At 40.6% G+C, this 24089-nt stretch overlaps 1 protein-coding gene across 6 annotated transcripts in view; it reads left to right on the plus strand.

Moving 5' to 3' along the window:
* FGGY (FGGY carbohydrate kinase domain containing) overlaps positions 1-24089 on the plus strand; it is a 408675-nt gene that overhangs the window by 157566 nt on the left and 227020 nt on the right. For all 6 annotated transcript variants that reach the window (XM_006768373.2, XM_015566976.1, XM_006768371.2 and 3 more), the window contains one exon: positions 972-1087. In XM_006768373.2, coding sequence (XP_006768436.1) covers positions 972-1087 — 116 coding nt within the window. The remainder of the gene's footprint in view (positions 1-971; positions 1088-24089) is intronic.

Here is a 24089-nt window from a genome sequence, read left to right on the forward strand (position 1 = left end):
AGCAGGTTTCTGGGGTTTTGTTTAGCTTCTATATTTGTTACATAGTTGCTTAGAGTTGCAGTTCAGAGGCCTGTAGCGTCAGGCGGGGAATGTTGGAGTCCTCTGTCACTGAAGCAAGCAAGCCTCCTGTTAGTTTCAAGCTGCCTGGCTGCTGGCCGCCATCTTGGCTGGCAGTTACTTTGCATATCTCCCTGATTAGCCAATGGGAAGGGTAGTGGTCATATGCCAATTACCATGTTTCTCTTTTATTAGATTGGGCTAGACGCCCAATGCATGAAATTTGTGCAAGGGTAGGCCTCCCTTCTCCTGGCTTCGCAGCCCCGGCCCCACCCCGCTCCTGCACCCACCTTGGCCTGGTGCTGCCTGCATCTGCTGCCACACCCACCCTGGTTCCCCGGTTCTGTGGGTGCCCCACCCCCATCGATCGACCAGTGGCTCTAGGCCTCCCTCTGCAGTGGGATCGTGGGGCGATGGCAGGCCTGGCGCCAGTGCGTGGTCGTCCAGAAGGTTGTTCAGCCGTTCATTAGATTTGCATATTACACTTTTATTATTATAGATAGGATAGCTCACTCTGTATTTCTATAAGAAGACTTTTTTGAAATGTAACCACAATTATAAATATCATACCTAAAACTTAATATAGTACTCAATATCATAAAATAGCTGTCAGCAGTGTGATTTCTAATTATCTCACAAATGTCATGTAAATATAAATACACATACAAATATTTATATACATTGTTTGATCAAGATCTAAAATAAAGGGCTGAGACTCTCATGAAAGTGAAAGCAGGTACTCAGTCATTAATGGGTGTCATTGGGGACTTTTGATCTAAACAGGCATATATAATTACCTAGGTAGGTTTATTCTACTTCTTTAACACTACTGCAGCTATCTGGGCAGCTAGTTGGAAAAACATAAAGGAAGCCTAGCTCATATTATTGTTTCTACCTCTCTTCTATTTTTTTAGATCTCTCTGCTCCCTGGTGTGCAAGTGGACATACTCGGCAGAGAAAGGCTGGGATGACAGTTTCTGGAAGATGATTGGTCTGGAAGACTTTGTTTCTGATAATTACAGCAAAATAGGTAAAAAACAAAACAAACCAAAAAAAACCTGGAGAGTGATTATGTCTATGTATGCTAGTATATGAGGATATTGGTGGGGTTATTTTATGAATTAAAATGCAGGGACCTAGCCCTGTTTTAAAAAGTTAAGATGAGTAAGTTAAGATGGTAGGCCCTTATGGTGGGGCTTACAGGAACTGAGTGGAGATACCAGCTATGAAACTGCACTGAAATATAAAATCTTAGACATTGGGCTAGAGACTGATGAAGATATTTGCATAGAGAAGCTAGGAATAGCATAATCAAAAAGGTGCAGGGGGTACTGAGGGAGGCATATGCATCATTTCCAGTCATTACAAGTACAGTGTTTGTGAGTTAGGTTCAAAGTATCAAGCAAGGTCATGAACAGAAACAAATAATTGAAGAGATGAAAATGAGAAGAATCAGGAACAAAACAGAAACTGGAACATGAGCCAGCGGTTTTTGACTAAGGCTATAGGGTTTCAGACTTCCAGTTTTTTGTGGCATTGACTAGATCATAAAGGTGACTAGTCAGGGTTTACCTGGTGAAAAGAATTCAGATACTATGTTTATATAACAGTAGCTGACATTTTCAAGTTTAAGGTTTGCATGTTCATTTCACAGAAAGTTTATTTCCTGTAGTTATCACTTAGAATTCCTGTAAGCTGTTATCAGGTAAACAATTACGCCTGATTAAATAGAATTACATCTGTAATGTTTAGTGTTTTGGCTAGGATGTAAAAATAAAATTTTAAAGTAGAGTGGCTAGGATGTTGTAAAAATAAAATTTTCAAGTACAATGGCTAAAACAAGATAGAAGGTTATTTTCGTTTCATGTGATAGAATAGAGATAAATAACTATCAGAGGAGCTCTGCTGTTCTCACACTGCAGCCTCCACCTTGGGGTCCAGGATGGCTGATCCAGTTCTCCTTCATTCCCAGCCTGTGAGATGTGCTTTTGGGGGGAGCATAACATGGAAATAGGCCATGCCGCTTCTGATCACATCCCATTGATTGGCACTTGTTCTTAAAGCTCCACTGGGCTTCAAGGGTGGCTGGGAAATGTAGTTCTTGGCTGGGCAACCATGGATCCGTTCATGTGTCCAGCTAAATGTTGAGCCACCCTTGATAACTGAATCACATAGCAGGCTATTTTAGTTCAGCCTTTCTGTGGTGGATTCCTCATGCCAGCTCTGTTAAAGTTCAGGAATATGATAGAGATATGAAAGATCCTAGTAGCATCAATATTGCTGTGTATGAGAGCATATAGCTTTGTTTCGTGGTCTGTTCAACTACCAATAAGTAAGTCCAGGGGAAAGAACAAAGCCATGTAATGTGCAGCAAGAGCCCTTTCTGAAATTCTGGGGCTCAGCTGAAACCATCTCAGGATCTGAGCTGGTAGAGAAGCGGGAGGAGCTCGGGACCAGGGGAAGCGAGGAAGAAGCAAAGCCACCGTCATTCGTCATCACCTACTATCCACGTCCTTTAACAGATGATTTATTTTATATGTTGTCTTGTTTGCCCCTCACCAGCCTGTTTGCATAGCTATTCCTATTTTACAGATGGGAAAACTGAAATTCAGCTCCTTGTGCACTCGTAAGCTGTAGACTCAGTATTAGAACTGGGTCTCTGACTCCAGTTTTCTACTAAAGCAGACTGCTTCCCTTGGAATATACGAGGCTGAGGGAACTCATGCAGCTATATGGTTGGCCTCCAGTGGGGTTAGGCAGCAGTTCAACATTTAGCACTCAAAGCCAACCTGAGTTAGATGGGAACAAGTGCAAATATAATCACATTGCATACGAGGCCATGAGCATAAGGATTTGGGGGAACACATTCAGCCCAGGGTCACAGTGCGTTGGTCATTAGAGGTAAGGCATGGCCACCAAGTTCTCAGTCCTCAGTCTGGTGTTTTGGAGGTGGCTCCCCCATGAGCTTTCTACTTTGATGAAGAACCATCAGGATTGCGTGTCAGGGGAGAAGCTCTTGTGCTGTAACAAGGGGTGCAAAGTGGGCCTGGAACACTGAACTGGAGCTGAGGTAGTTGTAGTTCTGGCACTGTGTGAACTTTCAGAAGTTTCATATTGTTTCTGTATCTTATTTATGTAGTCATGCCTAGGAAAGACCTAACTAATGGTAGCTACCACTTTTCAGACATGGTACTATTGAATTACAACCATTACGTTTTTAAATTTTCAAAACTGTGTGATGGAGTTATTTTTACTTACCCTGTCCAACAGCTGAAAACTAAGTTTTAGAAAGTGGAAATGTGCCTAATGAATGGTCACACAGTTTGCAAGTGGTAGGCAGAGAATTCAAACCTATGTTTGGGTGATTCCAAATCCTGCTCTAACCATTTTGCATGCTGACTTCCTGATAATATTATGTGCCTATTGTAGGTAGCAAATAAATATTACGTTTCCTTCTTCTGTATTTTGAGCACATTTCTGTGTGCTTTTGCATACCTTGTTGCAGTTAATTCTCATAACCAGTGACAAAAATACATATCATTACCTTGTTCACAGATGAGAATCAGAGATATAATCTAGTAATTTCCTCTAACCACATGCAGAGCTAGTAAGTGATGTTAGGATTGAAAACTTCTCAGTGTGAGGGCCTAGGAGGAGCTAATATTTTATTGGAATACAAATGTCAATGTCAATGACTTAATTGTTCAAATGATTTTTAAAAATTATATTGCCCCCCCCAAAAAAAAAATTTAGTTGCTCTTCCCTGAGTATTCCCATGCTGTGCTGAACCTAGCTTTTTACAGTACACGTTGATGACCACTTTATATGTCTTGATTCCACACTAGACTGTGAGCTTCTTGATATCTGGATTTTCATGTATTTGCTTTTGTATTCCTGGTCCTGGCGTAAGGCATGGCACCTTTTAGTAATTAAACAACTGTTTGATTAGTAAGTGGATAAATTAGTAACTGGGATGGCTGGTACTGGGATATTGGTGTCTTTTGCCATTAAAGCTGAAATGATGTTTACTGTTTTTAGCAGTATCTTGGATGACTTGGACCCAATTTCAATTCTGATTTTCTGATTAATAGTAAGTCCTTGAATAATGTCATTTAGTTATAATTTTGATTAGAAAAAAATCTGTTCCCACTGGGGCACTGACTATATGGAGTTTGCAAGTTTCCCCATGTGTACATGGTACTCTGGTTTCCTCCCACCTCCTAAAGGTGTGCACATTGGCGTATCTCATGGTCCCAGTCTGAGTGAGTGAGGGGCACTGTGAGGGGCTCTGTGATGGAACAGTGTACTGTTCGGCACTGGCTCCTGCATTGGGCTCTGAGCTGCCTGGAGAGGCTCTGACCAACTGTGACCCTGAACTGGAATAATCGGGTTTGAAATAATCATACATAATCATCTTATTTGTTTTTATTAACTTTTCTTAAATGTATATATACCCACATTTATTTTGGTGTTTAATATTAGAATTATACAAGAGGCCCAGTGCACAAATTTGTGCACCATTGGGGTCTGTTGGCCTGGCCTGCAAGATCGGGCCAAAACCTACTCTTCAACATCCCCTGAGGGGTCCTGGATTGCTAGAAGGCACCAGCCAGGCCAAGGGATCCCACTGGTGCATGATAAGGGCTGGGGAGGGACGCAAAAGTTTGGCCAGTTTGGCCAGCCAGGGAGGGACTGTGGGAGGGATCCAGGGTATGTCCGGACCGTCTCGCTCAGTCCCAATTGGCCAGACACCAGCAAGCTAAGCTACCAATTGATGTCAAATAACTGGTCAACTGGTTGACTGCCCCTTGGTGGTCAGTACATGTCATAGAGAGCTGTTGAGCAGCCTTAGCATATCATTAGCATATTGATTGGTTGAACAGATGATGGGACACTTAGCATATTAGACTTTTATTATATAGGATTAGACCTTTATTTAGAAGTTTGGTGATATTTATGTGACTAGAATATGCCAGAGGAACTTAACTCTTGTTTATGTTAATTAACATAGGGTAAAATTAGTTTTGTTATACATCGTTTTGCTTAAAGTCATATTTTCCAAGACCCTCTCAACAACATAAGAACTTAACTCTACTTTAACTTTTTGATGCTTTTCCTCCTCTTCCACGAGATTCATGTTTATTTTAATTTTTTTTTAATATTTTTTATTGATTTTTTAAAGAGAGGAAGGGAGAGGGATAGAGAGTTAGAAACATCGATGAGAGAGAAACATCGATCAGCTGCCTCCTGCACACTCCCTACTGGGGATGTGCCCGCAACCCAGGTACATGCCCTTGACCGGAATCGAACCTGGGACCTTTCAGTCCGCAAGCCGACGCTCTATCCACTGAGCCAAACCGGTTTCGGCATATTTTAATTTTTATATTATTAAATTTTTATTGAGGTATAATTGACATATAACATCGTATTAGTTTGAGGTGTACAAAATAATGTATACATTGCAAAATGATGGTTACTACAATAGGTCTAGTTATCATCACCAGTTACCATAAAGAGTTACAAATTAATTTTTTTCTTGTTATGAGAATTTTAAATATTTACTATCCCAGCAACCTTCAAATATGCACTACAATGACATTGATTATAGTCTACTAGTAGATATTGTAATATTGTACACAACATCTTCATGACCTATTCATCTATCCCTCCCACCCCTACAGCTTTCTCCCATTTTGCCCTCCCCACTCCCACTGACAACCAACACTCTGTTCTCAGTATCCATGAGTTTCTCTTTGGGTTGTTTTATTTTGTTTTGTATTTTAGATTCTTCTTATAAGTGAGCTCATATTGTATTTGTTTATCTCTGTGTGACTTAATTTCACTTAGCATAATACCCTCTAAGTTCATTTATGCTATTGCAAGATTTTATTCTTTTTAATGGTTGAGTAATATTTCATACTACGTCTACATTCACCCATCAATAGATACTTAAATTATTTCCATATCTTGGCTTTCCATAATAATAAAAGCGTAATATGCTAATTAGACCAGACATCCTCCAGGACAACCTTCCAGATGAAGCTGGGGCTGTGAGGGAAGCCCGGGTCCCAGGTGCCTGCCAGTGGCTGGAGGGAAGCCCAGGTCCCAGATGCCAGAGAGAAGCCCAGGTCTCATGTGCCAGAAGGAAACCAGTCCAGCAGCAGGGGGAAGGAATGCCTCCTCTTGCATGAATTTCGTGCATCAGGCCTCTAGTTATAAAAAATGCTGCAGTGAACATAGGGTTAAACATATTTTTGAATTAGTGTTTTAGTTTTCTTTGGATAAATACCCAGAAGTGAATTGCTTGATCTTATGGTAGTTCTATTTTTAATTTTTGTGGAACATCCATACTGTTTTTCATAGTGGTTGTACCAATTTACACTCCCACCAGTAGTGCACAAGGGTTCTCTTTTCTGCATATTCTCACCAATATTTGTCATATCTTGTTTTTTTTGATAATAGCTATCCTAACAGATATGAGATGATGTCTCATTGTGGTTTTAATTTGCATTTGCCTTATGATTAATGATGTTGAGCATCTTTTCATGTGCCTGTTAGCCATCTGTATGTTTTCTTTGGAAAAAAATGTCTATTCAGATCCTTTGTCTATTTTTAATCAGATTTTTTTTAATTTTTGCTATTGAGTTGTGTGAGTTCTTTATATAATTTGAGTATTAACCCCTTATTGGATACATGCTATGCAAATATTTTCTTTTACCCATTGGTTGCCTTTTAATTTTGTTGATGGCTTCCTTTGCTCTGTAGAAGCTTTTTAGTTTGATTAGTATATTAACTCTGCTAATAGAGAAATACCTACAGGAAATATTCATTAAAGGTCCATAATGTTCATCTAGCAGAAAATTTCCAGAGTAACTTTATTAGATTTTGCCTGTTAAGTTAATGGATTTTTAATGGATGTCCTAAGAAGACATATCATTAACCAGAATATTGCCATCCATGAATTAAAACTTACCCATTCATCAAAATTAATTGTGATATTTCCTTTGATTTTCATTTCTGGTGACTTGAACTTGGAGTTTCAGTCTGAACCAATAGTGGAAGATGCTGAGAAGGATGTTAACTCTAAGTGTGACTTTCAGAAACTCCTTCGGAAGCTACCTGCAGACATTCTTTAGCAATTCTTGGAACTCTGAAAAGTGAATCTCAGCAGCCTCCCTATGAAGTGTTAAACATTTCCAGTGGACTCATTGCCTGTCAAGATGTGGGCAATAGAGTGCAAAACCTTTTAGCAGATTTGAGCAGTGTGTCGTGGATTTGAGCATTAATACAATTACCATAATTCGCTCCATGTGGAGCTTTTAGCCAAGTCTTTACCAGCCTTCCTGGACTCGTGCAGTAAATAAATGCTTTCCCCGAAAACTGAACACCTCAGCAACTGATGGTCTTATGGAGGGATATTTTTAAAATAAATTATTTATGGACTGTAAGTTAAGGATCAAATGCAATATTTATATGGTGCATTTCAAGGACAGGGGAAGAACTTTTTCATTGTTTTAAGTAACTACATGCAAGTTTTCAAAACTGAATGTTACTGCAGGGAGGTACGTGGATGGTGTGGTTTGGGAACATTATAAAAGTAAGGAGAAAACTTTTTTTTTAGTCAAAATAATATAGTAGAATTTTTTTTACAATTGAAACTATTCAAATTGATTTAATGTTCAGAATTAATGAAGAAAACATAAACCCAGGTTCTGTAGGGAATTACATATCCATAGTCCAATAAAATGATCTGTGTCAATAAATGTTGACCTTCAATTCCATGTGGCTCATTCCCAGGTTACCTATCTAATCCTAAACATCTATCAAAAGCAAACAGGAAGGAAGTGATCAGCAGGGAGAGAGGACCCTTAGGCAGATAAGCAACATCCCACCTGTTCTAATTGATTATCCAGGCTGGCTTCAGCATGGCCCCGTTGCCTTCTTACTTCCTGGGAAAAGTGCTTCAGTGTTTTATTGGGGTAGGCAGGCCTCTCTATGAACACTCGTGTGTAGAACATGGGTGAATTATAGAGTGATTGTTTGCATTACAGGAAGAGCTTTGTTAAAGAAAGGGGTGCAGTGTGATGGCTTATAGGTCATTCATTATTTGGGATCAGGGAAGCCAGGCAAAGAGGAAATGCACAGCCCACGTCGAAGGAGTTAGTGACTGTTAAGTGAGAGGCAGAAATGAAGACAAAGAATATGTGAGGAAGACAGTTCCTCGAGGGGAGGGAGGCTGCACTTTTTCACAGGTTTTCTTTCCCTCTATGAGACTGTATAAGCGTCAGGCACTGTGGGCACAGTCATCTGGCACATAGTAGCTACTGATGCGACGCTACTACTAGGTTACAGAAAGTGATTTCATCTTGTAAACTCAGTGTTTGCAGTCTTCTTTTCAATAACGTATTTGGCACTTAACACATTTCGGATGGATCACGAGAATTCCCACTTCATATTACACAGTGTTCTACAAAGTATCAGACTTTAAAAAGATATTAGCTTGTAAGAACATCTAATAAATAACTTCGAAATGCAATGGGTATTTAATTTTAAAGCGTGCCTTTAACACTTATGTAAAATGTTTGTTGTACTTGTTCAATAGAAACTTATCTGGCCACTGGGTAAAGCTAGCAATAAAACTACTGGTCCGCAATGTGTTAAGAAGGGACTCCCACGGAAGGCATCCTCCAAACTGAATGGTAACTGCAGCAAGCCTCATTCCTGTAGCAGACATGGAGACCTTGTCCTGGCGGGGATATCACAGACTCTTTCCATAGGGGAAAAAGAACAAAAATAAAAACTTATTTTAGGAGTATTGGGAATATCCCTTCTCCTTAGAGCAGTGGTTCTCAACCTTCTGGCCCTTTAAATACAGTTCCTCATGTTGTGACCCAACCATAAAATTATTTTTGTTGCTACTTCATAACTGTAATTTTGCTATTGTTATGAATCGTAATGTAAATATCTGATATGCAGGATGGTCTTAGGAGACCCCTGTGAAAGGGTCGTTTGACCGCCAAAGGGGTCGCGACCCACAGGTTGAGACCGCTGCCTTAGAGTAAAATATACCCCATAGTTAACTCCATAGTTAAATCTGCATTTTACAGATTTTTGTCCTGTAGGTTTAACCTGTAGGTAAAGTATGTGATGAGAACACAGATGCGCCAGTACTTGCTGCTGTTCTGCTCTGAAGTCTAACCAGGTGAGAACAATCCACAGAGCCACCTAAAGCAAAGTGCAGTGTTGGCTTTGGTTAGATTGAACTAAAGGGCAGGGGGATTCTACCTGTCTTTCAAACCTAGCTGGACCTTGGGACCTGAGTGATACTGACTCAGTGCAGTCATTGACCTGGGAGCTGGAACAGAGACAAGAGGCCTGGCTGGGCTTACTTCAGCACTTGATCTGATTAATTCAGAAACTCAAAGAGCCCACTGGCCTGAGTATAGGTGGTTCAAGAAAAGAAACTACCTGCCAAGCCTACGCTGACTCTATTTCAAGGGTGTGGCTCTACTTCTTGGTTAGCATGGCCCCATGGATGTTGGATTTTTAAAAAATATATATTTTTTATTGATTTCAGTAAGGAAGGGAGAGAAAGAAATATCAATGATAAGAATCATTGATTGGCTGCCTCCTGCATGCCCCTTACTGGGGATCGAGCCCGGCAACCCAGGCTTGTGCCCTGACTGGGAATCAAACCATGACCTCCTGATTCATAGGTCAATGCTCAACCACTGAGCCACACCAGCCGGGCCTTTTTTCAAGTCTCATGGGTCAACTAAGTGATTCTTCTTCTGATGGATAGAACAAGGAAGAGTATAGAAGCAGGAGATGGCCAAGTTCACATTAGTGCTACTTTCTCCTGAAAGAGAGAAGAGGAAATCCCCTTGTAGAAACACATCTAAGGGGTTTTCACCAGCACCATTCATCATGACCAGTATTGGGAGCCAGAATCCAGCGATGTAATTTGTAGTTGTGCATATTATAAAATCCCTTTTAAGCTACTTATACACAATGTTCTGAAATTACCCAATAGAACTGGGTATGTTTACAAGGATTCATGCATGTATTTCTTAGAATGTGAAACTCGTTTTTCATTTGGAGCTTTGTTGAACTGCTGCTGTGTGTTGGTATGACAAGCTATAGGAGCTGTCTTTAGTAGTTTATATCCGGAGGTCTTTGGCCATATCTTCTACACTCCTCGGGGCCTATCACACTGTCTTCCATGTCCTGAGCCTTTGAGCTTATCCCATCTCTTCTCATCACCCTTCCCATTCCTGTTCAAATGATAGAGCAAGGTCTTTCCTATGCTTGAGGCAAGTCCATGTTCTCTGAGTGTTGTACTATCTTGTTTTACCCTTTAACACTTTTGCCTGATGGAAAATGACCTAGAGGTTTTCTCGTCAGTTAGTGACCCATCTGATCATTTATCCTTCCATCCAACCACACCACTGAGTGCCAGGAACTGGGCTAAGCAGTAGAGATAGAAAAATGAATGCACCACAGTCAGTTGCCTTGGGAATCTCATGTCTGTGCAGTGGAGGGTGGGCAGTAAGTGAATAAATCAATCATCTGTGTTTTTCAGTAAGTCCAGAGAGTTCCAAAATACTGTGGGAAGCAGAGAAGGAAGTCACTAACAACCACAGGTGATACTAAGGAAGGATTCTTATGAGATGGTGTTTGAGATGTGCCAGAAGGTTATGAGTGGTCGTTTACCACAGAAAGAGAGCTGACCTCTGAGGAAGAAGCAGCCGCACAGGCAAGGACATGGAGGCAGGGAGGAGTGTGAGGTCTCTGAGTTGCTGGGTGTGGCTGGAGCAGAGTGGGCCTGGGGTGTGATAGGAAGGGGACTGTGTTTAATTTCTAATGGGACGTCTATCTCCCTTGAAGATGGCGTCACTCGTAAAAGACTCAGCATAACAAGAGTAGACCCATTGCTCTCAAGAGATAGTTCCAATTGCTGCCCCTGCCAGTGCTATGAAGAAAATTGAGGGAAGTTTTAGCAGTTTTATAGTTCCTGTGAAGATGTGTGTGTGTGTGTGTGTGTGTGTGTGTGTCAGTCTGTCTCTGTGCCTGTGTCCCAAGCCCATTTCTTTCCTTTACTCACTTACAGTATCCATTACTTCTCCCTCATTCCATAAGCTTTGTTGTAAAACTGAAATGGTATATAACATGTCATACAATAGTGTGGTTTATGAAGCCTGTAGACATGTTAGCTGTTATCATCTTTAAGTGTACCTCGGCACCTGGAGTACAACAGTCTCCACTCCCTCAACACTCTGCATCCAGCCTGTTGGGCCTGAAAGAAGAGACTGTGCTCCCCACTTCTCATCACCCTTAGATTCCCAGAAGTTCTGTTTCTGCTGCTGGCTCTTCCAGGAATAGCCCTGCAGAGCCAGAAGGGCAAGGAAGCAGTGATGACCACATCATGTTGTAAGGCAATGGTTTTCAAAGGTTTTGCTGGATATAAGGTTTCATGTAACTGCTCCTCCTTTCAGTATGGCATCTGGAAGATATTTGGAAGCCCCCAGAGGGTGAGGTCAGCCTCTTCCTACTGCTAGACAATCAGTTAATACCAGAGCTGAAAGGGATCATGGAGATTTTGCTCTAATGCCCTCATTTTATAGATGAAGAGCCAAGACTCAGGGAGGTAGGGTGAATTTTCTCGGTCTTACAGCATTTTCCAGACACAGCTGAGATCCTATGGCTGTTCCACTACTTAATGCCACCTTTCCTGTTTGACATCTCTCATCTTTGGTCACTTAGCCAATTTAGAAATGGTTGTTTGAAAAGGATTATTAGCACCAGATCACTGTCACCAAGGCAAAGACTTACATAGGTGAATTCACCAAATCCATTGTCTCTTCTTCAACCTTTAAAAAATATATATAATTTTATTTTTTTTTAGAAAGAGAGAAGCATCAATATGAGAGCCCAACATCAATTGACTGCCTCCTGCATGCCCCCTATCTGGGATCAAGCATGGCACCCCAGCATGTGCCCTGACCCGGAATTGAACTGGCAGTCTTTAGGTGTACCAGATGACGCCCAATCCACTGAGCAACACCAGCCAGGGCAGTCTTCAACCTTGCAAATGCAGGAATTGGACTTTACCCATGCAGCCAGGGATAGTTGGATCTAGAAACATATAAATCAAGCTCTTAAGTAATTGATTTAGGTAAACTAAAATAACTAAGTAGTATATTAGCCATTGCTTATTCTAATGGTTAAGAGTTTGGTCACCAGAGCCAGACAGGCATGAGTTCAGTTCTGGCTTTGACATCTGCAAGCCATGTAAGCCCTGTCATATATATTGTTGGGTGTGGTACTTAATTTTTTTAAGCCTTAATTGGTATATTTTGGGGATGAATGGGCAAATTATGAGGATCAAATGAAATAATGCAGGTGAACTCCTAGCACATACAAAGTCTTCAGAAAATGTTAATTCTTACTACCTTAGGAACTGTCCATTCTCTGGAACTCCAGTTCCTATCAAGGTGATAGGTCATGTCTGCCAAAGTTAAGACCCCTTGAAATATTCCATGCAATTATTACCAACCTCTTTTGACTTTGGAGAATGCTTTATTCTAAGCTCCACTCTTGGGTTCACAGAGCTTTTTTTCCAAGCAGGATATAAGCAAAGTAATCGGATTTCTGCATCTAAATTATAATTACTTCCTTGAGAGGTTACCTTGATCAGAATTATAGCTTTTCCTAAATTCTTCAGTCTTATAACACAATCTTTAGTTTTTTCCCCACCCACAAAAGAGCACACATCCATAGGCAAATAAAAAGCACAGGACAACCCTGGCCAGTGTGGCTCAATTGATGGGAGCATCCTCCTGTACACCAAAAAGTCACAGATTTGATTCCAAGTCAGAGCACATACCCAGGTTGCGGGTTTGATCACCAGTCAGGGCACATGCAAAAGGCTACCGATTGATGTTTCTCTCTAACATCCATGTTTCTCTCTCTCCCTCTCCCTTCCTCTCTGTCTAAAATCAATAAAAGCATGTCCTCAGGTGAGGATTAAAAAAAAAAAGTGTATGGGATACATTGTAATAATTAACCAGGAAACTTTGACTAATGCTCCTATAATGCTTCACAACTTTAGAAGAGTATTTCTTTCCATGCACTATTACATTCATTTTTCGCATCAAATTTAGAAGACAGGTTGTAATAACATTTGGGGAAATCAGAAGTCACAAGCTTTTGAGTCAGAGAGACCTGGAATCAAATCCCAGATTGACCACTTATTGGTTGTATACCCTTGGGTAAGTCACTAAATCTCTCTGAGACTTGGTTTCTTCATTTATTAGCAGGTAGTAATACCTACCTTTCATAGTCCTTGTGATGGAGTGATGAAGTATATAAAGTATCTGTCTAGCTTCTAGTAAGACTCAAGTAAACAGTTGCTAAATTAAACAACACAAGAAGATTCAATGCTGTATAAAATATCATAATGACAAATGGAGATAGCATTGGACTTCCCTAATGCCAAATCCTGTGAAAATCAGAAAGGACTTTTGATAATTATATTCAAAGGAAGGAAAACTGAAAAGGTAGGGCTAATTATATGCAATGACATGATCATATTAATAACTAAATAAAAAGAGAGAGGAAACACTCAACACCTATTTTTGCCCCTTTTTGCTCTCATTCATTAATTTAACAATACTAGACATTTTTCTCATTATTGGAGAACAGTGGTGAACCAAAGCCAGCAGTGTTCCTGCCTTCCTTGAGTTTTCAGTCTAGTGGAGAGAGCATTAATCAATCACAGGATTGCCACTGAGATAAATGCTGCGAAGAATAGACAAAGGGGGCTTCAAGAATGTAATAAGGGGGTATGACCTTGTCAGGGAAACTAGGAAACATTTGAGGAAGTGATGATTAAGCTAGGTTGATATGCATTAACTCTGTGAAGAGGGGTGAGAGCAGTGTTTCAGTCTGAGGGGACAGCATTTGTAAGGACTCTGGCGGGAAGGAGCATGGTGAAAGAAGGCCAGTATGGCTAGAGTTGAGAAAGTTGAAAGGAACAGGATGCGAAATGATGTTGAAATCATTATCCCAGAATACTACTTTCAATCAGACCAAATGTGGTTGAGAGAAAATGAAAAACCTAAGAGTTTATGTATTTATGCCCACAACTAGGAAAATGAGTTTCAGATGTGATCTTGGAGCCACTGAGAACATAATAAAATTGCTGCTCAGAGATAAGAAATGGTCATCCATTATCCCACTTTTCCAACAAAAGTTTGCTACCTAAAAACGATTGACCTATATCTTTCATGATAATGATAGAAGATATCTTGGTTTTGATTATTTAGCATATACTTGTGAAAGAGGATGCTGTTAAGAATTAGTCCAGGTTTGCTTTGAATAAGTTCTGTTAACCTAAACTTAGGTGTTAACCTTTTCTTGAAATTCTTTTCTCAGTAACACTCTCCCTGTCTAGAGTGTTGGGACATAGTGCAAGCTCCAGTAGCACCTGCTGCTTACTTCTTTCTGCTTTTGTATCCTCAACTAGACTGTCCATGTTTTAATCTAGCATGGAGCTCCTCTGAAATTCTGGGAGAAGAATGAATGAACAATATGACACCTTGCAAAACTGCATGTGTTTTAATCACATTGCTATTCAAAATTCAGTTTTGGATTATTGTTTCCTTTTTCTGAAAGTTTTTAACTTGGGACTTGCTTTTAGATCTGGTTGGACAAACGACCTCATACCATTATTGTCATCCTTTTAGAAGTCAATTATATCAGTGTTCTTGGAAGGCAGCCATTTCCATTGGTTGCTCTCCTGTGTTGCATGTCATAGCTGCTGCCTCTTCTGCTTAGCCTCTCTTGCTCATGTACCTTGTGGGTTGTGACCTTGGCCTTTGAGGTGGCCCCTGCCTCTGAATTCCTAGCTTTTCACCAGTGCCCTTCACCCCAGCTCTGTGGAGTTCTGATGGTGAGATACCCATGACCTTTTCCGTTTCCCAGCACGGGCTAACCTTTCTGAGAATCCACATCAGAAGGCTGCTGTGGTCAGGTTGGCAGGTCACTGGTTGACTAATGGCCTCTCCAAGGCTTGTTGGCAGATACCGCGTTGCTCTGAGCCTTATTGATCCCAGAAGTTTGCCTGCTTCTCAGACAGCCCCTGCGGACACGAGGAGGTAATGAGTCACAGCCCCACCACCACTGCCACCCATCTGTTCTCGTGGCAGAGAAAATGAAGATGATCTCTTTGTGGTATTGTAAAACCTAGAAAGACATTAAAAATTCCGTTAAATTTTTATACCCTTTTAGCTGGTGAAATGTACAATCTATTAGGAAGGGGGGAAAAGCCTCCTGCAATTTTTCCCTCCACTGCCTTTACTTCAGAGGCTACTTAAGAGACCAGGTAATGATTTTACGTTGTGTATTAATACTTCATGTTCTGCTTCCCTTCCCCCAGGCTCTTCTACCAAGGCCTATGCATTTGCCTTTAAATTCAAAGCACAGAAGCTGCCTAGGGAGCTCTAAGATACTGAGTTTTGTGATGTCATATATTGTCCTGTTGTGGACATTAATGTAAGCTCTATTCTTTCAGAGCTGCTGGGTGGGGTTATTTATTTCTAAAGTGCGCTTTGGGATAACGGAAAGAAATTGAGTTTTGGAACTCTAGGGACATGAATTAGAATCTTGGCTCTGCCATCTACTAGCTATGTGGCAGGTAGTAACTAAATCACTTAACCTATGAGGACCTAAGTTCTCCTACGTGCCACCTGGAGAAAGTAATACCTGAGTAATGCCTGGCAATTAGGATGACCTCACACAGAGACCTCACAATGCAGGCCCCAAGGGGAAAATCTTATCTGATCTGAGTACTCACATTATTTTTAGTTTCTCCTAGTTTTTCTGAGTAATTACTTTTATTTTCTCTCTCCTGGGCATCATATTGAGTTACTGGCAAGGTCATTCCTCATCACTTTGGCTGCTTGAGTATTTAAAGCAAATTTGAAACTCATCTAAAGTGGATATTTAAGCCATTGGTACATATGTGTAGTCCTATCTGAATTCATTTTGTTCCCATCTTTGGTATTACTTAATCTTCAATCCCACTCACCTTATTTTATCTTTGTCTACTTCTTATAACCTCCCTCAAATATATTCTAAGACAAGAGAGCATATGGAAAAAAATTCTGGGACATAGTTAGTACTCAATAGATGTTTGGTAAATGAATGAATAAATGTTAGAGAATACACACAAACAAATGCTTCAGGGGAGAATTAAAACAAAAGAGGGTTGAAATCATGAGTTTGTGCCTTTAAGATTTCCAAATGATGACATGGAGTAAGCAGTGGGTCTATTCTGTGAAGAGGGATAACGCTAGGAATAGAGATTTGGAAGTCATCAGTGTAGATGGTATTTGAAGCTGTAGATGCATGTGAGAGACTCTAGAGGAAGAAAAAAAATGGATCTGGGGAAAGGAATTACAATACTTAAAGGTCAGGTAGAGGATATGCCTGCAAAGGAGGCCAGGGAGTAATGGATAGGGAGATAAGAAGACCAGGAGAGTTGAGAATGGGAGGGCACAATATCCAGGATGCTGAAAGAGAAACTGAAATGAAGGCTGAAAACTCTCCATTTGATAAAGTGACTGGGACTTTAGTGAAAACCACTTAAAGGCAGAAGATAAGTGTTAAGGAGGAAATAATTAGTACAGCTAACATTTACCAAGCATTTACTGTGCCATGTGCTTCATATGGATTATCATATTGCAACAACCTTGTGAGATCTGTAGTAATCTTATCCCTTCCCCTCTCCTGCCTTTACAGAAGAGGGTAAATGAGGCATAATGGAGTCTGTCACCCTAAGTCACACAGCTGGCTAGTGTGGATTGAAGCCACATGTCAGATGTGTAGTCAGGCTTCAAGAAAAGACAATCGGATGCCAGACTGAGAATACTAGCTGAGAATACAGAGCCAGCAAGTTTAAGCAGCTCTTGAGAAATTTGGTTGGGAGGAAAGAAAGAAAACTGGGGGCAGTGGCTAGAGGAGGAAGAATAGTTGAAAGTAGATGGAGTTTTCTGTTGCTTTGTTAGTTTCTTGAAGATGGGAGAGATTTGTTTGAGGAGATCTAATGCTGATTGGAAGGTTCCAACAGTGAGTAGTTGGTTGATGATAACCAGAGAGAAGGGAGAATCAGTACTGTAAGTGTCCCAAGAAGGCAGGAGGGAATGGCTCCTAGAAAGGAGTGGGGATATAGCCATTCTATCCAATATAATAAAATGCAAATAATAATATAATGCAAATTGTCTCCTCGAGCAGTTGTTCAACCGGGAGTTCAACTGGGAGACTGGGAGTTCGACCGCTTGCTATGACGTGCACTGACCACCAGGGGGTGGCCTGGAACATGGCGGGCATTGGTTACCTGGGGGTGGGGGTGATGGGAACTGAGGTGTGGTGAGAATGCAAGATGTCTGCTGAGCTCACTTTCACTCCACCTGCTACCCTCCCCCAGCAGGCCAGGGCTTGTGCGCCAGAGAAGCCCCTGAGAGCACTCAGGTGCCAGGCATGTGCAAGGAGCCTGCACCACACCCATGCAGTATCTTCTGGGTGAGCCAGGCTGCAGCTGCTGGGACCACAGCTGCAAGGCCAGCCCAGAGAGAGCATGCTGCCTGCCTTGCTTTCAGCTTTCCTGCAGTGCTGCTGGGTGGCCCAGAGGCCCACACCATGCCCCAGCCCACAGCATCCAGCCATGCCCACCACATCTGTGTGTGGGGATGTGGGCACCATGACTCGGGTGGAGGGGGGCAGGTGGGGGCCCAGAGGCCCAGGTGCTGCCCAGGGCCCAGAGGTCAGCTGGGACCTGCCCTTCTACACCAGACACTCACACTTTGATTGCTGGCCAGCCCTAGAAACTGCATCCGTGCACAAATTTTGTGCACCAGGCCTCTAGTTGTAATAGGAAGAAGAAGATGGGTCCAGAACTGGGAGGAGCATATGTTCAGAAATGGGAAGTTGGGGGAACTCCCTTTAGGTAGATTCTGTTTTCTATAGATGATCATCTGAGAGTGTGGGGGAGTCAGAAGCTTGAGAAGAGTGGAGAAGATTTAAATAAGGAACAGTGGAGTAAGATGATCAGAGAAAACTTGGAAGGTTGTCGAATGATATTGAGAGCCTTGTTGAGAAATTATTAATCTGGCCTGTTGTGTGTTATCTCCAGCAGCACTTAGCATTCTGGTTGCAAGCACAGAGGGAGGAGTTGCTCAATTGTTGTTCTGTTAATCCTGGTGAATAGTAGCACCACCAGTTCTGCACTCCCTTGGCACCTCCTTCACTTTGATCCCCCCTATCTACTCAGTTACCAAGTGCTGTCAGCTTTATGCTCCAAATATCTCTGTAACCCATGCACACTCCCTACCCTCAGTGCTACCAAGTCTCTGTTTCTATCATCTGCGACCTGGACCATTAGTCAGAAGCCTTCTCACACTTCTCACTAATTGGAAATTTGCTTTCTTCAATCTATTCTGCAACCACAGCCAGCTTCAGCTTTTGAGAATGAAAATCTAATCCTGTGACTTTCCAGCATAAACCTTCCCAAGTCTTCCCATTGCTCTTGGGGCACAGAAGCCTCACCATAGCCTCCTCTTGCACCATTCTCTGTCTCTGTCCTCTAGTCTGTAGCCTGTCTTTCAGTTTTCTGCATATAACACCCTTGTCCTCACCACAGGGCCTGCTCTTACGATCTTATTGTCTTGCCTCTAGTGTCAAGTCCATGTTCTAATGGCAGAAGGAGGACAAGAACAATGGACAAAGTGTGCATGTTATCTGAGTCTGCTTCCATTTCAGGCTGTCATCTTGACACCTCACCCGTCATTCCTACATCTCATTGACCAGAATTGTATCATGTGAATACCCTATCTGTGAGAGAAGCTGAAAAATAGAAGTTTTTCACTAGTCACATTGCAGCCTTCAATAAAAGCAGAGTAGCATTATAAAGAAAGAAGGGAAGGATGTGTACTAAGTAGGAAACTTAGAGTCTCTATCATAGATAGATCAGAAGCTGCTTTCCAGGTGAAGAATTGGATGAAGGGTATTGCTGATAAAATAACAGAGTAAGTGAAGGTTCAGAGCTGAGGAATACGGTGTCTACAGGAAAGAAGTTGCCAGAACATTCAGTTGAGGTAGGAAAAAGGAAGAGATGAAGCTGGAGAAATAGGCAGGGACAAATTATAACAGTCTTTCTGTGTGATAATGAGTTGCTGAAACTTTATCCTGTACAAGAGGCCCAATGCACGAAATTTGTGCAAGAGTAGGCCTTCCTTTCCCTGGCCGCCAGCACCAGCTTCCCTCTGGCACCTGGGACCCGGGCTTCCCTCCTAACCCTGGTTTCATCCAGAAGGTTGTCTGGTCTAATTAGCATATTACGCTTTTATTATTGTAGATGTTAATGTTCTCTAAGTGGAATTTTATGCCCCAAGTAATGTCAAGCAAAATGGTCTACTGAGTATGGAAAGAAAATTTAGAATGTCTATTTATCTTTATTTTATTTGTTAAAAATTTTTGTTTTATGTTTTATGATATGAACACATAATCATAACTTATAAATTCAATAACACAAATATGTAATTTATAAGTAATAAATATTTATATTGGCAGTCCATGCTAAATACTTTTTTTTAGTGGCATACACCATTAGAGTAGGCATCAAGGAATTGTTGAAATATTTTAAACCAGAAAATGACATTGTCCAACGATCATTATTTTCCTTTAGAGTATAAAGTTCTTCAAAAAAAATTTTTTTTACAATTTCAGAATGTTAGCACTTGGAAAGGAACATAGAGAACATCTACATACTTCATTTTATAAAGAAGACAACTGAAGCCCAGGAAAGTGAAATAATTAGGACCCATATCTGAATTAGTTTGAGGCACACCTGGGGCTCTAACCTAGACTCTGTCTCCGAATGGTCTTTTTATGTTTTTCCTGGTCAGTTGCGCATCATTTCCTCCTCAGAACCATACACATGTGGGAGCCAAGGTAGGAGTACAGGTGTCTCATAAACATGTACCCCAAGCACATAGAGTTCTGTGAGAGTGAATTACATGTTTAGCCTTAGGATTCTGTTGACTGTTTAGCCAAGCTGGAAGTCTGGAGGCATAGATTCCCCCAGGTTCTTTTTCCATAATGCAAAAACCATTGAGAATTCAGTTCATCAGAGACACTTTTTGACATTGTGTTTGCAAAGCCTACAGGCTAAGAGATTGAACTAAACAGATTTCTAACTTGGAAAGATAAAGACTTTCCAAAGGGTGCACTGTTCCACTTCTTCTCAGCCCTGTGCCTTTGAAAAATACATGTTCCCATGGGAACATGTTTGTGTTTGAATATATTTCACAAAGTGTATCTTATAAAACCTGATAGGTGAAAAACAGTCTGATTTATAGAATACTATTTCCTGATACTGTGAATACTAGTTCAGGTCTATGTTAACTACTTGAACAATGTAGTGGGTTTACTTCTTCATACCTTCATTACCCCAGCTATGCAAGAAGAAGAAGAACAGGGATTCTCTGATAACCAGATGGTGAAAAAGATCTGTTCTCTCTTGAGCATACTCAACTATCCAGAAAATTCAGTTTATAGGGGAACAGACCAAGGGTTAGATGTCTCCAGATAAATGTGTTTGTCAAGTTGATGATCGTGTTTACCAAGATCCTTTTATCACCAGCTGAGTCCTCATTTAATGGCTTAGGTCACCCTGGAATTATTTCAAAAACCAGCCTGATGTTATAACCTACTGTGGGCTTGCCAGACACAAATCTAAAGTGAAGTCTGTAGTCTTCCTGGTAGCAAACTTCAACCTCAAGCTCAATTATGTGAATCATGGACAATTGTTTTTATATTTGAGCAAGGTCTTACCCTTGCAAAAATGACAATTTATTTAAAAGACAGAGCACGATACACACACACACACACACACACACACACACACACAGTTTTTTTTGGAAATTGGAATCTTCATTATAGCTATAGGACCTGGTAAGAGAGTTCTAATTTATTTGACAATCCTGCATGGTCTGCGGGATTTTGTTTGGATATTGAAATATTGCCATTTCTGGAGCATTCTAATGGCTTCTTGGCACAAGAAAGAATCCACTATATACCATATAATTTTATGGGTATTTCTGGATAAACATATATATGACTAGAGTTCCTGATTTTTATTACTTAGAATACAAGATATTGCTGTTGACAGTGGTTCAAATAAAATAAGAATTTATTTTTCTTGGTTCAAGGCTGGTACTGCACCTGAGTGGACTCAGGACACAGGCTTTTCAGCTGGTTTTTCTGCCGTTTATAGGGTTTTGTCCATAAGACTTGAGGAAGGACCATTTTAGCCTTCAGGGAGGAAAAAGGAGGAAGGTGAAGATATGTTCTTTTCCTTTAAGGTCATGAACAAGTAATTGTACACATTATTCCTATTCTCATTTCATCCACCAGAGCCTCTTAGTTATCTAATCTGGGGGCTTTCAATTATCTAATTATTACAAAAGTTGATTCTGAAAAAATAACCAATTTTCCCTTTCTGGGCCTCCTTTTCCTCCCCTGTACATGGAGGATTGAACTCTATCAGCTGTTCTCACTGGAGCGTGTGTAGAACCACCCACACACGCTCCAGAAACACTGATTGCCAGACCCACCTAGAGCTTCTGACTCAGAAGATCTGCAGTGGGGCTCGAGCACTGGCAGTTCCAGCAGGTTCCCAGGTGAGGTCCCAGCCAGACTTTGAAACCCATTGGAATAAGCGGTCCACCCAATTTCTTCCAGATGTTACACGCTGGAGGGTCAGTTGTATGGCCAGTAGCTTCATTGGTCTGTCTTTGGGGGTGATAAAAAAAAACCCACTATTTTATGTAGTGACTTCCCAATAGCTTTGGCCAAATTTGATGGTTATCTAGGAAAATTCTCAACATGAATTGGGCGGAGGGGAAACACTGATGAAAATCACTCCTTCATGTCTTCATTTACTCATTTGCTCCACAAATAGTTATTGAGCATTCCATGTGCCAGGCATTGTGCTAGATATCGGAGGTACAACATGATCGAGGCACAGCTGGTGGTGCCTGTGATGTGCATATTACAGACTATGGAGAAAACATTATGAACTTATGTTATTACTGAAAAGTGAGTGCAAGTATCTATGAGAATAACTCTTCTGTGGAATTTGTGATTATAACTTCAAACTTTATCTGAACAGGCTTATTTTCTACTGTGGTCTTAATAAATTGTCTGTTTTTCTATATCTAGTTTGATTTTTGTTCTTTGCTTTTTGAGGTGCTTCTATTTTGCCAGCTCAGTAAGTGGCATTTCCATTTAATTTTTGACAAACTTAAAGTTGCCTTCCTGTCCTAGATGAAACCTTGGCTTTGTTCAAAATTTGCATTTTCATTTTTAGCAGATAGTGACAGTTTAAATGAATAGCAAGAACAGAAATCCTTGTCCAAAGCAATTTCCTCACTATTATTCCAACTTCAATGAAATTAGAAGTCCTAGGGAGATGAATTCAAATAGTCATTTCCACCTCCATCTGCACTTCCTGCAAATTGGCTTTTTTTAAGGACAAAAGATGAAGGATGCAGGCAAGGTTCTGAAGGGAGGATGTCTGTGATAAAAAGAGATGGAAAATAAAGACTGTACTGATAAAGCTTATCATTAGTTAAGTGTATATTATGTGTCATGGACTGTTGCCCAGCATTTTACATGAACCATAAGGTAAACTTTTCAACCAACGAGCTACAGGTATGATTATTACCTGCTTTTTACAGATATGGAAATGGGAGGCACACAGAGGTTAGATAATTGTCCCAAAGTCTCACAGTTATTTAGTAGAGCAACAGGGATTCAAATCTAGGCCTGTCTCACTCCAAAAAGCTCATGCTTTTTATCAGTAAATTACATCCCAGTCATTTCAGTCCATGCATTTTTCATGGGGATGGTGCTGAATCATTTGACTTACTGGTTTTCTGACTCATCTCACTGACTAGGGCCAGATTCAATGTATCTTCTGCACTCTCCCTTGTATCCTCTTTCTTCCTGCCCTTTTTTCAGGTACTCCATCATTTTTATTTCTTTCCATTGGCCTTAAAGGAATAGCTCCTTATGGATCATCGCTGTAATACAGCAGAAGTCTGATAAGCTTGCCAGTGAATAAAAATGCATTTGTTCAGGACTATAATGTTTATTTGAAAAGGATGTTCAATCACAGATGTGACTTTTTTATGAGCCTAATTCTATATCCCTGTGATTGTAAAAAAAAAAAAAATGCTTCCATAAGTAATGCCTCCATGAAGAGTTACTATCACATGCATTATTTTAAAAGATTTGGCAATTAAAAACACTCCAATTATTGATAGTCCATAATTAATATGAAGTAAATAATATGTTTTAAAATGTAATTCACCATGATAGTGATGAGAATATGGGCTTTTGTTTTATTTCATTTTATTTGTAAGTCAGACTTAAAAGACAGGCTATCCATCACGAACAAATAGGTAAACACATTGATCTGAGGATTCTGTTTTTCTCTCTTCATTGGCAAAGACATGATTCTACTCTCCAAAAGAAAGAGTGCTTTTATTTTTTAAGCTCATTAAGATGGTTCAAAAAGTCTTGGCTAGCAAACACCTTTTTTAAAAATCAATTTTTTCAATAATTTAGAATGAATCAGACCCATACACTCACATTTTCCTTAAGGGGGATATGCTTTCAAAATAATTAAAGTAGAGGCAGCTTTCTAGGTCCTGAGAAAATGTGCTTGAAAATATCCTTTGATGTGTTATACACCCCAAAGCTTTGATAAAGTTGGGACAGGACTGGGCTCAACTTTCCAACCTTACCACTAGCTCATGGTACATGCCCAGTAGTAGAGAGAATGCTAAATGCCCCCCTAATCTACAGAATCTCATCCCTTTCATTAACACAACTCAGAACTTTTATTAACACAGCTCCTTAAAGACTTTTCCCAGCCTCCTTTTTCACTTTGTATGCTTATCTGAGTT

The sequence above is a fragment of the Myotis davidii genome, unplaced genomic scaffold (genome assembly GCF_000327345.1).
Source record: "Myotis davidii unplaced genomic scaffold, ASM32734v1 scaffold79, whole genome shotgun sequence".
NCBI classification, from domain to species: domain Eukaryota; kingdom Metazoa; phylum Chordata; class Mammalia; order Chiroptera; family Vespertilionidae; genus Myotis; species Myotis davidii.